Source organism: Taeniopygia guttata, chromosome 1 (assembly GCF_048771995.1).
Source record: "Taeniopygia guttata chromosome 1, bTaeGut7.mat, whole genome shotgun sequence".
NCBI lineage: Eukaryota > Metazoa > Chordata > Aves > Passeriformes > Estrildidae > Taeniopygia > Taeniopygia guttata.
In genome coordinates this window covers 62,283,711-62,299,582 of record NC_133024.1, presented here as the reverse complement: position 1 = coordinate 62,299,582, position 15,872 = coordinate 62,283,711, and the positions used below count along the sequence as shown (strand labels likewise).

Here is a 15,872-nt window from a genome sequence, read left to right as displayed (position 1 = left end):
GAATTTGAACAGAGAGGCAGCATCAGGAGAGACAACTTTTCTAAAGCAGTCCTCTGAGGATGCTTCTACCACTGTCTGGTGCCACAGTCCCCGAGGACAAAACCTTCCCATGCCACAGCAAGCTTTCAACTGAAAGTTCCATTGCTCTTTCTCCAGCATTCTACTATTGATACCCTTCTGTTGTAGACTGGAGATGGGACTTCAAACAGGGAAGAATACTCTGCAAACCCTTCTTCACTGAGAAGATAATTAGTCACTGGGACAGACATCATGGCCAGAATTCACAGACTGTCTGGATGATGCTCTCAGTCATATGGTTTAGCTTAGTAGTCCTGGGGGAGCAGGGAGTTAGACTCTATGATCCTTATGGGCCACTTCCAATTTGAGACATTCTATGATTCTAACCTGTTATGTGACAGTCTCAGAGCTGCCCACAGCCCTGTTTAAACCTCTCACTAGTCCATTCCACCGCATTACAGATGGCTGAACCAATGACAAATTGGCAATTCTGTTTTTTTTTTTGTTGTTTTTTTGTTTGTTTTTTTTTTTGAATGAGGTTTCAAGCATTTCAGGGGCAATCTTGAGCACAATACAGCATGGTTGAAAGTGGATTAATTGGTCCAGTAGCTAATTTTAGTATCTGTTACCACTGCCCAAATGCTTTTGTTTTGGTCAGACATCAGCTCCCTACATCCATGAAGATTTTGTTGGAGGATAAGGCTTGTTAGTTGCAGTTGACAAGAGCTGGCTGTAAAGGTGTGAGCTCCAATGAAACCACTGAACAACCCTGCTCTAGTCTCTAGTTTTATCCAGAACCCAAAGCCTTCCATCAGACTGACAGACACACAGCTGTAAGACTTGGCAGGTGCTCCTGCCTGCACCACAGTGACTGTCCGGGAATAGGAAATGTGATTACAGAATAAAAAGAACTGGACACCATGTACTTCCCATAATTCAGAAGAACACACACTCAACAGCAAGCTGGTAGTGCAGCTGTTAGGTGGGCAGGATGCACAAATGCACTGATGAACACAGGCAGAAGGTCTCAGGCTGCTATAGAACAGACATGCAGGGTGCTGGGCTGGGAAGGAGATCCAGTTCCCTATTTCAGGGTTACCTAACAATCCCAAGTCCTCTAAAAAATCCTGCCATTGGATTAACTTTGATCTTTATGTCACTCTGAGATATTGAAACCAACTTAAAAGAACAAGACCACTCCCTGCTGAATCCTATAGGAAGATCTCTAAAACGTGCATTCAGTCCAATGCCCGTATGCCAGAGCCCAGAGCACCGAGTGAACAAGCTGACCTCAGGGAAGCAGGCAGGGCCAGCATTTGCTGTATTCAGCACCACTGCAGCAGAGCAATGAATTCATTCTGCATACTTCTCTCAGTCGTGTTTGCTCATGTTTGTAATACATGCTGTGCTGCACTGTTTGGGGTACACAGCTAACAGCAAGGAACTGAGAGGTTCGAAACAGGACTGAGTCCCTATGCTTCACTTCTCCCTGCACCTCACTGGCCCCTACACTGCGTGCTGGCCTTGCTCATTCAGCCATTTGCTCCATCTGCTGGACTAATGTCTTAAGAGCTATGCTGGAAACAGAACCTGTCTGCTTCCAAAAGCTGCAGACAGCCAGAGTGGAAAGGGTGAGGGTGACATTCCCAGCTTGACATCAGGCAGTGGATGAACACTACAAAGTCAGAGTGTAAAACCACTTCTTGAGCAAGCTGAGATTCAACGGGATGAAATCATGTGATTCTGTAAAGGAACATGCCCCATGTGGAGCAGGAGGATTAAGCGAGCTATTTCCTCCAGATGATCCCACGGCAATGGGTGCAGATGCAGGCCTCCTTTGCATCTGTGCTCTCTATGTATTAACCCTTCTTATTAACCTGGAGACCTCACTGGAATCTGGGGATTGTCCAGACCCGCTGAGTCCAACCAGACTGCCACAGGTGTTTGCACAGTGTATGCACACGATGGTTGGACACCAGCATACACCTTTTACAGCTGCACATTGGCACAGGAGGAGTGACCCCTCTGAGAAGCACCAGAGGCACGTCACCTCCATGGATGCAGAGAAAGGCCCACACACAAATCTGTTTCCAGCACATGCTCTGCACACAAGGAACTCCCTCCAGCGAGCTCCCTGCACCACGACTGACAGCTCTCTGACCTCCAGAGGTGGTAAGGAGCCAAACCAAATCATATACTTAGAGACATACCCCTCCAGAAGATAGACAGGAGGCATGGGATAGCACAGCTCAACAGCAGCTTTGGAAAAACACTAACAATGCCACCGTGTTTTGGTGGTGGCATTGCTGCCCACAGCAGCCTCAGAGAGTCTGGCATAGAGAAGACAACTAGAGCAGGGCTGGTTTAAGCTGGAGGACCCAAAGCATCTAAATTGTTCCTCTCTACTTTTACTTAGAGCTTTACTAAATAAGCAAACTCACATGGCCAGCATTTTCAAGTCACTAAAAACATTAGACCTGTTAAAACACTCCCAGTGCTTCATGACCACTGACAACATGTAATACTTCGATGGAATATAATTTTTAGTGTTTTCCATTCACCCCCATTTCCTGCAGCATTCCACAACACATTTCAGTCCTGCCTGTATACTTCTGAGGCCTTCATGCTTGGACACCTCGAAGCTGGTTCAAGCTAACACTTCCATTAAAAACATAATCCTACCCTCTTCCTGCTCCAGTTGCATATTCTCTCCCCCTGCTGTCCTTTCCTTTTCAGTAGCATAAGCACTACAGTGGCCATGGGCTAAACAACTCCCCACATCCCCAAACTGTCCAGTTTTTAGCTGCCTCTATTCCAGTTCTACACACTCCATTTTGTAAGCAGAAAGAAGTGCCTGCAAGCAGCCAAAGCAAGGAGTAAGGCACTGGTCAGTGCGCAATAGCTTAAAAAATCTGTTAAATTATAGTCTGAGATCCTAGGAGCCTGCACAGTTCCTGGGCATCTTTCCTTCCCCATCCCCGCCCCCTGTGGGACACAAAGTCACTGGAGCTTGTAGATCAGCTTTCTGTTCTCTGTGGTCCCTTGGCATCAGCACACTCCTTTTCAGCAGGGAATTTGCAAGAAGCAAAAGTTTTGCACAGACTGAGCACCAGCACCCTGCTGAAAGAGGACACTTCTCATGCCCCTCAATGGTGGCTGTCAGCACCCAACCGTGGTGCTGGCACAGCCTCATGCAGCCTCACTGAAGGCCATGTGGCTGCTGTAATCCACCTATCATCTTATAGAAGGCTCAGGTCTCTTGTATCTGCCCTTACTTGCCACCCACCAGCAGTGGCCAGTTGTTACCAATAGGAAAGGGTTTATAAAGGCTTTATAAAGCCTTACCTATCAGTTACAGCCAGCCTGCCCTGTCACAGACCAGCAGCAGTGGCAGGCTGAAGCAGGGGGAGACCTGGCACTGCCACCTCAAAAAACTCACAGAATGGCAATCTCACACCACAGGTCCCAGCTGGAACCAGCACCCTTTTCTAACTGGCTTTGAGTTTTTAATAGGTTCCCACTGGAGTCTTTGGCTTTCACTACTGAACATGTTCTGATAGCCTCAAGATCTCTCTTTCAGGACTTCTCCACTCTGATAATCCTGGAGATTTTAAACTGTTTCCATTGCACCCATGGCATTCAGAAATATTATGCCTTGGAACCCTATCTCCAGTGTGCCACAATCAAATGCACAGAGGCTCCTGCCCTGCTCCATCAACCACAGGAATGTGACAGCCCCCCAGATCAGTATGACTGAAAGAGAGGGGATGTTTCCATTTTACACTTTGCTTTTGCCAGGGTGGTCATGCGAGCAGGGGAAGAGGACAGCAGAGCTACATACACACACACTCCTCCAGCGAGCACAGGGAAGTCTCCCTCGGCGATCCAGTGCAGCCGGGTTTTGCCGGCGAGGAGGTGAGGCACTCTCGGAAGCGCTCCCGGATTCCGTCCCCACAGGTGACACTGCACGGGCTCCAGGGCTGCCACCGGCTCCACGTTTCTACAAATACACAAGCTCACAGCAATGAGGAACGTGTCTGCCTCCTTACCTTTAAGGACACAGCCATTTGTCTTCTTTTTCAGAAAAACAGCAGTAAATAACCAAACAATGCAAACAGCAAGACCAAAATAGCAAGCGGCATCCAGGAATGAGCCAAAGCTTCCACTTGTTGTTTTCCTTTTTTTCACCCCAGCCTGCAACACAGTGTTCAGTCAACTGGCAGGCAGGTTCTGCCTGGAACAACAGCAAAAGGAAATGAATCCACAGATTTTTGAAGTGGGCTGGTAATTTATATATTCATCCAATTCCTGCCTGACAAACATTGCATTTACAGCAAGATAACTTGATTGACTAAAGTACAGTTATTGCTGATTTATATGACTGTGACAGTATGATAAGCCTACAAGGCCTAATTAAATGACAGCATTGGTTCACTCTTTATTTTCTTCCCAGCACATAAGCATGTTATTGAATCATTCATGCGACAACTTACAGGTCTCTATTGTTTTATTGCTTATGATTAGGCAATTAACTCATGGATGGAATTTTGCATGTTCATTTATTTATTTTGCCTGGAGGCAGACTCAGGTTCTAACGCTACATTATAATTTTTTAACATGTAATAAAATTCCTCTTCTTCTTAGATAACATCATCATCCAGTGATCTCCACATTCAAACTTTATGGCAGTGAGAACCTAGAGAGAGAAAGATGGGACCATTCCTGTCCCTGTGTGACAGCTGAGGCAGGGCCACAACTTTAAATTCAAAACTGTGTGACACTGAGGCAGGGCTACAACTTTAAATTCAAAACTAATGCGTGAGCTCAGGTGCAATCTTAAAAGATAAAGCCCCTGGGGACGCTCCTATGGGTCAGCTGACTGACAGAAAGAAGAACAAGAGACTACTTAACTCAATTTCACTGCTCACAGATGAAGTTGAAAAACAGCTAAATAAAAATTTTTAAAAGTAGACCAGGTTAAACTTTGCTCTTTTAGATAATTTATGGTGTTGCTACTGCCAACACAAGCTATGATTTTTAATTTTATTACTGCTGCTAGCATGCCCCGAGTCCTTAACCAAGTTATGGTGTCCAAGCACTAGAGAGTGTTGCATGACTGAAAATGGCTTTATGATTTCATGTTTTATTGGTTGCTGTATGGTTCCTAGTGTGCTATTGTTTTTAAATTTCTCTAACAAGAATAAATACAGCTGTATTTCAATAAACATTAAATTGTAACTGCTTTGGGCCCTGTCCTAAGAGTTTTGTGACCATGTCAGCACTAATGTGAGCAGCCTAAGAGGACCAGCGGAGCTGCCCTCCTGGTGCAGGTCCTCGCCTGCACTGCAGGATGGGGCCCCAGAGTTTGAGCTTACACTTGTGCTGCCAGCCACGGCTATAGAGTGTGTGTGGGCACACACTCACCACATTTGTGTGCCTGCGTGCCCCAGGACATCTGCCTAGCCTAATGCCAAGGAGAGATGGGCATGACAAGACTCCCTTGGTGCTGCTGTGGTTCTAAGCCCACCCACTATCAAGTGACCACCCTGGCTGTTTGTCACCGACTCCACCTCAATATTGCAACATCCAAGACCCCAGGCTGCATCTCACTTTGTGCTCTTTGTGCACCTCTCTGTCTTTGACACCCCTCTGTCTCTGGAGCTGGTGATAAGCCCAAAGGCAGGCTGAGCTTTCAGACTCCTCCTTCAGTTTGCAGCCATGTCAGCTCCCAGCGAAGTGCAAAATGGAGCAAGTGTATGGTATCAAGGGAAAAGAGAATCAGAGGATGCCAAGCAGCAGGTAACAGAGGATGTTTGTTGGGATAAGGAGTCCCCAAAAGGTACAGACCATGGACAGTTTACAAAACCACATCAGTTAGCAAACCAAGTTATTACTGAGGGCAGGAAGAAAAAATGTTCATAATCAATACTCAGTCAAGGGCTCACTGATGCCTTCTCAAAAAGACTTTCATAGTGTGTATCTATATATATAGATACACACTATAGTATCATATATATCATAGGATCTCCCAACAGTTTTCTTTGTATCAGGATCATGAAGGACTCCAGCTGTGTCCCTCACTACTGGAAGAGGGGCTAGTTGAAGGACCTACCTCCTTGTAGACCTACAGACTCTTTGTGTGAGCAGCTTGGTGAGTTTCTGTCATAATTTCCAGTGCGTGAGCTAACTTGTTTCCCTCTCTCCACATTTCCTGCTAGTTTAAACTTCCATTAATTAAAGTCAGATGCAGAGCCAGGCTCAGAAAGGTTCTGGTTGCCTCCAGTGCTAACACTGGTGATAGTGGAGGGTGCTCAACAGTCTCCATATTGATGCCTGTGGGTTTCAACATACAAGAACATTTAGGATGAGTAATTTTCCAACACTGACGTCAAACTTAACATGTGCCCATTGCTCCAGGACACTTTTCACTGACTTGGGCTTTGGCTAAAGGTATAGAGTTCCTTAGCAAAAACACTTGGCATCCATAGTTTTGAGGCTAAGAAATGTGATTCAAACAGCAGGAGAGCAAGAAATGTTCCAGCTCCCATGAAAGATGGGTGATTTAAACTCCTGCATCTTGCTCTACAATCCCCTGCGATTACCAGAATGTAAAAGAAAATGAAGCACAGTTTATTCTCCCCCAAGGAAATGAAATTATTAACCTCCATTTAAGACAAATAGACTGAAAATGCCAGGGGAAAAACCAGAAGGCATGCACTGCTAACTAGCTCTAATAAGCGTGAGGTTTCTTCACACACAATTGAGGAATCAATTATCAACGTGAAGACATCTAACTGATGAGTTATTTTGAAATAGCTGACAGTTGGCAGATCTGCCAACATGAAAGATAAATGCAATTAACTGTGTTAATTATTGCTCTGCATAAATTTCTTCCCTCAGATTTCCATGTTCACAAGATTTTGTGCATGCAGTACTGTCCATCAGCATAGTCAGCAAGGGACACTCAGCATCAACCTTCCAGCCTGACACACATGACAGTCCTAAACACTTCAACCAGGCCAGTGGCATGGGACAAAATCACCAATTACTGACAGGTTCATGTAAGTATCTGTGCTAGCCTAGGGGATTGCAGGATATTTTTGGAAGCTGAGATTGGTTTTTAGGTCCTGAAAAACAGCCTCTCAACCTTCCATGGAAATGAAGCTTAGGTGCACTGAAATAGTGGTATGTTCCAACAGGTTACTAATTTGGACAATGAAAGGACAAGGATCACCTTAAAGAAAGAAATCCTAGACTCTGGGAAAATTAGAGTCTTTTCCCCACAAATAGGCATTGTTAAGAAATGGGGAGGCACAGCCTAAAAATAATTTTTTTTTTTTTCCAGAAGTTGAGTCTGTAAGTGAGTCTGTAAAACTTGATTTATTCCTAATGCATGGAGATGAAGCATTTACTGACTGACACAGGAAAAGTGGAATGGTACAAATCAGCCCTGGCACACCCAGATCTCCTGCATATGCCTGTTTCTAAATAAATACCCAACCCAGGTACAGATTCAGGCAACAGAGCTAATTGGTTCTCAGACTTTCCTACCAATGAGCAGATCTGATTCATACAGTTTTATTCAGAAGCAAAAATTTGACAGAAATTGTACATCCCCGCCTGACCTCTAGATGCTCCATTTACTCCTCTCCCCCCTTACTGACCATTTTTCAGAAGGTCCTCTCACACCTTCCTCTTTCCTTTTTCAGGCAACAGATGCATTTCTTATGCCTGCCAACATCCCAATAGCAAAAGTTAGATGAACAAAATTCATTTGTGCTATAGGCAACTGCAAGAGACTTCAGTGTAAGTCACACCAAAGTTGAAATTGGTCTCCAGAGTGTAACTAAGAACTGGAAAAGAAGTTTTAATTAACACCAGAAATATGAATTAAGTGTTAATTAACACCAGAAATATGAAAAAGCATGCCTTTTTCTATGCTTTAGCATTACTGATTAATATCAATCTTGACCTGAATGTTACAAGCAGGATACAGGCTAGAACATGGGAAAACCTTCTAAGGATAGCAAAAGTCTCACTGCTGGGGACACTTAAATCCCAGGTGAGCAAAACACAGGATTAAGCATGGGAAAGAATGAGCCTGCAATGCATCTGCTGCTGGATAAGATGATCTAACAGAATTTCCTATCTCAGATATCCCAATAATCCAGTCAAACATTGGGGAAAAAAATGAGCTGCATGTTCCTCTGTGAAACAGTGAAGAGCCCACCAAGATGAATGAAATTACTCACATCTCACTTAATTTTTTCACTAACTTTCACAGATTCTCCAGTTAGGGTCTACAGAAAACTGCACAAGTGCTGTCTCACAATTAATGGATGTATTCCCCACCTTTAACAAATATATTCACAGTCTTGGATAGCATAGGTTTTTTGTGACACTTATTCTGAAGGTGATCACCTGGGCTTGAAGAGCTGCTGGCCCACTCAGGGCCACTGGGAGCTTTCTCCTTCCTGCTCCAAGCACAAGTTAGATTCCTGTTCCAAAAGGCTGTACTAAACTTGGCCTGAATGAGGTGTAAAGAGCAGGACTGACAAAGCACCAGGAACATAACTCATGACTGATTTATGGAAAAGAGACGTGGCAAAATCATATTTTATCTCATAATCTGTGGTTTGGATGAAGATCATTTGAATGATTTAGGAACTTTGATCTTGTACAAAAAAATATCTCTGCTTCATAACAATAGAGCATATGCTAAATGAAGTAAGAACTGGCTGAGTGACAGATTGGATATGCAACTGTCAACAAAAAACCATCACTGAGTGAGAATGCATTTGGAGAGATTCCAAAGGGATTAGTATAAGGCTCAGTGCTTCCCTAGTTGACATGAAAATAAATATAAATTATTACTGAGAAAATATGTCCCTCCTGTAATGACATAAGCAGACAGTGCAGTTGTATGGAGCAACACAGGGTACTTGCTACGTTAGGATAATTAAAGGAAAATAGATCCTAAATCAGCAAAGTGAAAAGGAAGTGTAGGAAGAAGGAATGAAAATTGCATCTGCAGGATGGCAGGCTCCATACTGAAACAGCTCAAGAGGAGTTTACAGGGCAAAAGCACACTTTTTATGGAAAATTGCATAATGCAATCAGTGGAATCAAAGCAGAGGAAGGGGTAAAGAGAGTGCTACTGATCAAGCAGCATCAGTGAGAAGGATGTCTGAATGCAACACACAAAGCTGGTACCCTGGCTGTCAAATAAACCTGAGTGTTTAAAATAACAGAAAGGGAGTGAAACAGAATCAGTAAATAAATAAAATCCTGAAGAAAATGCCTTCCAATTAAAGACTTAATCTTTTCAGTTTGTTAGAAAGAACACCGAGAAAATCTGGTAGATGTGAGATGACTTGGATGTGCAGATGTCTTTGTGAGGCAAAGACAGTAGATAGGAAACAGCTATCAGAAAGCAGCAGAGTAAAATTCAGTCACCAGAGGATGAAGCTAGATTAACTTTAGTTATGAAACACACAAAGTTTCCCTTTCAAAAGAATAAATACATCAGAGCATAGTATTGAGAGAAATTACCAGAAACGTCTGTTTTGCGGTGTCTTCAGCAGAAGACTCAATAACTCTCTGGAGGGTAAGTGGCAGTCAGATGCAAAGATTAGCTGTGGGGTTCAGTAGGGTATCTGAATGAAAAATGATGGCCCACACTGCACAGGAGCCCAGACTAGAGATTTATCACCTCTTCTTGCCTTAAACTTCAGGAGGTCCAAACCAGAAATTAGGAGACTTGCAGCAGTCAATGTTTTACACAAACAGCTATCAGGGGTCTGCTGTAAGCAGGGCACCTCCCAGTGCCCTGCAGCAGGGGGAGGGGGCTCGGGGGAGCCCCTTCCAAAGGAGCCAGGAGGTTGATGGCTATCACAGGCAGTGCAGGTTCGCTTTATCTGTCGTGGCTTCAGGCTGATGTGCCCCTCCCAGAACACCCTGCTCCTTTCAAACGCTGCCTGCAGGCTTTGAAGTCTCAAAGATACAGGCACAAAGTCAGATGTGCTGCAGTCTAATTAATTTCAGGTTGACATTTTATTTACAACTACACGGTGTGGCTTCGCTTTCATCAGCTTTGTAGATGTGATACTCTTGACTTGGCAGCTATTGACCTAACTCTGCTCTTCAAGAGGCATAGCCTGATTCTTTCCAATGTGGTTTTAAGGATGGGACTACTGAGGAACCTAAGGAAACAGAACAGACTGCAGGGAACCATTGCTTAATGGAGATCTCATAAATTAAAACAGTTAAATATTGGGCACAGTATCATATCTATACCAATGCTAGTGATTTATCTGTCAGGGTAATTATCTAGATCGTATCAGTGTAACATACACGCAGGTACAGATGAAAAACTAGAATTCTGTCTCCCTTTTTCCTGGAGAATTACCTCCATTAAGAAAATAACATGCCTTCATTTTCAGGTAGACTTTCTTACGCCAAAAGAAGAGCGGGAGTGCCAACAGAGAATGCAGATGGGAAGTTAAGATGAAGAGAACTATGCACTGGGTTTGGCATGTGCTGAAAATAGAGGTCATTTTTAGTACAGAGAATTAATTAAATAGCTAACAGTTTTAGAATTTGTGAAATAGCACAAAATAAGACCACATCATGCTAGAAACCTCATTAACATAGGTTGTGTCTGAGACTGTGTGCTCTGGAGCATGTCCTACAGTCCTGGTCTCCTCATGATCCCTCTCAGATACCTGTCCATGAAGTGCAACAGCCATTTTTTGGCTAGAGTTCCTGCACTTTCTTTTCAGTGCAACCAAGGTGGGGAGGTGAGGAAAACAATGCACATCTTAAACCTTTCAATCCAAACTCTTTGAAGTGTGCAATTGGAAAAGACTACTTCATTACTTATAGACACAAGCCTGCTTCAAATGAGAACATTTACTTTCCAGGGCGTAGGCAACGCAACCTAATCCAACCCAATCCCAATTCCCTCGTGCACATACGGCCCATCCCTCTCTGCGGCTGCCTTCCACAAATGAGTGATGAGAAGTGTATTTGGCTCATCTGCTTCCTCTGCCATGCAACCGTGGTTTGGAGACTGTCAAACTGTGGACTGTCACTTCTAACACTATAGCTGTAAAACTGGCTTTTGCCAACCAATACTCTCTCAGACCATGCCTGATCACAGCAGGCATAATCCAAAGGATTATATGGACCACCAACTGTTCCCAGATGGCAGATTGTACTATTCTAATCTGTCCTATAAGAAAAAGTTTGGCTATATGAACACGGCCCATGATCTGCCAGAAAGCTACATGGGTCAGAAAATGCACCCTTGTCTGTTCTAAGCAGCAGACACTTAGAAAACCTGCCAGCTGTCCAAGTGACACAGCTGTGCCTTTCACTGTAGCCAAATCCTGACTCATCTCACCAGAGTTTGTACATCTAACAGGTAGAGCTGTAAACTTCTACACCAAATGGGTAGAGAAAAGAACACCCATGTGAGGATTCAGACCCTCTATGTTCAACACCCATGAATCACCCTTGCAAGATGCCTCTCAAATAAAAAGCCACACAACTACTTAATATTGGGCCCCTGGCTTTTACACAGTTAGATGCAGGTAAGACTAATCCTACCTTTAGAGTCTCCAGTGGACCAGATCTACTGAAGTAGCTTCTTACCTCACTGAAAAGGACAAGCTTCATTTTCAGCCTGACGAGATAGGTACAAGATTCAGAATGCCCTAAGTGGTTTTAATTGGTACCTAGCATTAACTTAGTGCCACAGTGGCACTTCTTATCAAATGTCCTTGTGTCTTCTACGTAACAGTCTATCTTGTTCCCACCTGTGTACGACATTACAACTGTTTTGTCTGGTGTAGGAGACCCAAAATCACTACCAGTGTTGGCTGGGAAGAGTGCTGATTTTCACTAAAAGAGAAAAGAAATCAGTACAAACCCATATTCCTTTGGATCAGTATACACTCCTTAACTCTTGCTGGAAAATAGCTTCGATTTGAGAAGTTGAGGAGGTCAAAGCAGTATTTGTTCTTCCCAACATCAAATAAAGTGCAGTTAAATTCTGTCCTGTTATCTCCTGGGTGAAGGATGTTTTCATACAGCCAAGTTGTTCTTTGACTCGGATGCTTGAGAGCCTCTTTATAAACAACAATTTTTCCACTCATAGAAGTGCACGGTGGAGAGATTGCGAAGACCTGAACCAAAGTTTTGCATATGTCTTCTGCTGCCACAACCAGTCTGTATCCAAATTTTTGGAGGAGATCTACAGGTCCCATGGAAGCAATGATGGAATGTGTTTCTAACGATTTCAGTAACACGGTGATGTATACGTCTTGACCAACAGGTGGGCAATCAAATTCTACCCACTGGGACCTAGACAGGGGGATTCCTTTGCTAGTTCTAATGCCCAGAGTCTCATCAGAGCATACTCTTCTGAATTCATAAAGGGTGCTGGTGAATATCACATCCAGTGAAATTACAGTATTGTTCATGCCACATAACTGCTCATTTGTAAAAAGTCCAACCTGAAGGGAGCTCCCAAGCACCTCTGAACTCCTGTTCAAATCAATGTGAAATACAGGCCATTCCACGTGGAGGGTGGACATGCTGCTTCTGCTCCACTGGGCAGCACTGCTGTTGTCACTGGGAGAGACCATTCTGAACAAGAAATCACCAGCACTCTTGAAATGGAAACACTCAAACACCACTGTCCCCTGGGACTGATTTGCTGGAAGCTGTTTTCTTGCAATTATCTCACTGGTGCTGGCATCCAATAAAAGGAGGGACACATGCTCTGCTGTCACATTACCACTGCTGTAGTACTGATATTCCACAGACACTGTGTCATTGCTGAAAGCTACATGATCTGGATGCTCCAACAGGAGATACTCCACTTCCCCAAGAACTGAAAGGAAAAGTTCCACAACAGTATTAAGAAACAGACAAGTGACTGTTCCTATGGAAGAAAACGAAATATTTTAAAAATGGATATTAAAAGTGGTTCTCAATCTTTTTCAAGTGAACCAGATCACAGAAAAAGAAAAGGTCCCAGCAATAGCAGTTAGAGCTCAACAGCTCTGTTCTGTGCAGGGATGTGATTTGGAGCAACTCAAAGTCCACTGCAGTAACACATTCAGGAAGGTAACAACCAGTTTTTAAAGCAAACCACAAACCACCCAAAAGATTAACAGAAACCTTAATTTATCAGAATAGTTTCTCAAACTTTTCAACTTCTTTCACTTACAGATTTTTAAACTCCACAGAGACCAGCTGTTCTTCAGCTTCAGCCGTAATTTAGCAAAAAAAGGACAGTGGTTCCTTACACAGACAGATGAAAAATGTCCCCCAAGTTAAATAGAATAGGGAGTCTGCATGATGCTTTTTGAAGCCTTTTCTCTTGTTCTGTCTTATGAATCTTTCATTTTGCTCATTTGCATCGCAGACACTTGAGTGAAAGAGCTGAAAATAACAGTGGTGGTGACTGCAGCACTTTTCTTGTCTCAGATGTGGTGCAACATGTCGAAATGACATCATTTCATTATAAATGGTGCAGTCCTTTCAAATTCACTTCTTGCATGACCATGTTTGTGCAAGTTGCCAAATTATCCCAAGACATGCTGTAACTAGTGATATATCTAAAGCAATAAATTGGAAGATCACATTTCTGTTCTTAGCTCAGCTACCTTTCCTGCGTTGCTTGAACCTTAAGGATTTCAGACACAGAAAGGTTATCTGAAAAATGGGAACTGCGTACACCTATTCCAGATATAGAATGTGCTGTGAGACACCTTTATTCAATTAATTGTCTGGGGAAAGGCTTCTGAGTCTTAGATGGAAGGTGCCATGGAAGTGTAAAACTTCAGTTAAAGCAATCCTTTCATAAGTAGTATCAACTAACAATACTTTGACTTGTTAAATCTGTTACACATGTCTTAAGATTACCTCAAAGAAAGCTTTGCTGGAAAAACATTGCAACTGCCAAGGCAAGCACTTAGCAGTCAGGAGTAGCAGGACTCATCTCACATAATATTAGACGCCTACTACTCTAAGCTTCAATTTGAGTTAGTCACCTTGGATTCACTTTCTTCTCAGCAGGAAAGATTTTCAGGAAGAAATTCATCTGACTGGGTAGAGACATTTACATCTGGGTGGGGTGCAGTGTGCACTAGAAAAAAAGAGCCTATTACTTGCCACCAGCTATAACATGTCCTTAAAATAAACAGCTCCAACCACATACATAAAGTCCGAATAAATAAAGGTGGCATGCACAGCCTTACACACATAAATCAGGCATATACTCTTACATGTATGTACTATAACTCCAGCCTTTCATTTGCATTTCCACAAGACACTGCTTCATTTGGCAGATGGATGGTGCTCATTATCAGAGGGTTCTTTTGTTCTCAGTCTTCTGTTGGTGGTCCTATGTATTATTGACTGCACACTGTCCAAAATCCATCCTGATAACACAGAATTATTCATTTTCCCCCATGGACTCTCCTATTGTGCTCTTACTGTAGTGTATTAGTGCATTAGAAATATTAATGACTTTATCCTTCTAAAATCCCTGACAAATGAGAGGAGGTCACTGTTCTTGTTTTGTGTGTTCGGTACCAAGGCACAAGCACAAAGGCAAAAAGTGTCAAGTATCAACTAATTGTGATGCCCTGTGAAAGCCAGGACCCAATTTTAAATACAATGGTCCTTCAGACATCCAAAGCAGGATCCTGTTCATTGCAGCTGTGGTGAGCACATGGCACCACAGCAAACCTGATCTCAACTTGGACACCCAGAGAGTAAGAGACAGACCCTAAACACTAGTGAAAAGTGTCTCTCTGAACTGCCCAGCAAGACATTCTCCTTGCTCTTCCTGTTTTAGTTCTGTCACATGTGCCTGCACATATTTTACAGTCCTGTTTCTACCACCATCTACTTTCAGTATCTCTTGGGTACTAGCCTAACTCCATTATTGTTACCATAGTTTTTCCAACTCCTGCTCTCATCTCTTTACCTTATAGCTCTTTTATCTTCTGTGGTTCCTTGGGCCTGTGGTTAATTCCAGCACATTCCCACCCTCCTTCCTCAGGGCTAGCATTCCATAAGAGAGCACAGGACAATCAATTCTTGCGTCCAGTAGTGTTGGGGAATTATTGCCCTGGGCTGGAGCATGCATGGTGTTGTATGAGGCTGGCAAGAGGAGCCAGCGAGAGTTGGGGCACACTTCAAAGAATCTCATCTCAGACATCTGCAAGGATTTAGATCTGGACCAGATCTAGGTCTTCATAAGGACAGCAGAAAGCATGTCCCAGGCCATTGTGAAAATTCTAACAAAGGTAAAGTTCTCACAGCTGTGTTAGAGTTTCCCAGTGAAATGGCATTGACTTGCTGGGATTTTTTTTCCTTTGATAGTGGGCAAAATGATGCATTCTACATGGGAACCAGCTAGATTCAATGTAGCTGAAACATTAAAGGAAAAGGAAATCAGACCATGGCAAAAACCCAGCATGAAAAATTTCAATTTTAAGCTTTAAACTTACAACAAAAACATTCAAGCAATAGTAATGAAAAGCACTGATATTTCTACCTACTGCTTTATTGTCCTTACACCCTTTTACAACTGTCTTGACCTTCTTGCACTCTTTTATTTAGAATGGCAGAGATGAGGAACTCTGTATGTTGAGAGGAAGGACAGGAGGGCAGGGGACTGCTGTGCTGCTGTGGAGCAGTCCATCAGCCCTAAACGCAGATCCCTCAGGAAGTGCGCAATACTGGAGGATGCTGTTACAGCACTGCAGAGCTCTGGCTGGGGCACCCCAGCTCACAGCATCCTTTCCCCCAGTCTGGTAAATAAGAAATTTGCA

General features: G+C 43.4%; 1 protein-coding gene across 2 annotated transcripts in view; it reads right to left on the bottom strand.

The window, feature by feature from the left end:
• The window catches only part of THSD1 (thrombospondin type 1 domain containing 1), a 31,150-nt gene that overhangs the window by 6,561 nt on the left and 8,717 nt on the right, over window positions 1-15,872 (bottom strand). For both annotated transcript variants that reach the window (XM_030273252.4, XM_030273259.4), the window contains 2 exons: window positions 11,951-12,916; window positions 3,860-4,018 (listed from right to left, as the gene is read on the bottom strand). In XM_030273252.4, the coding sequence (XP_030129112.4) occupies window positions 3,860-4,018; window positions 11,951-12,916 (1,125 nt within the window). The remainder of the gene's footprint in view (window positions 1-3,859; window positions 4,019-11,950; window positions 12,917-15,872) is intronic.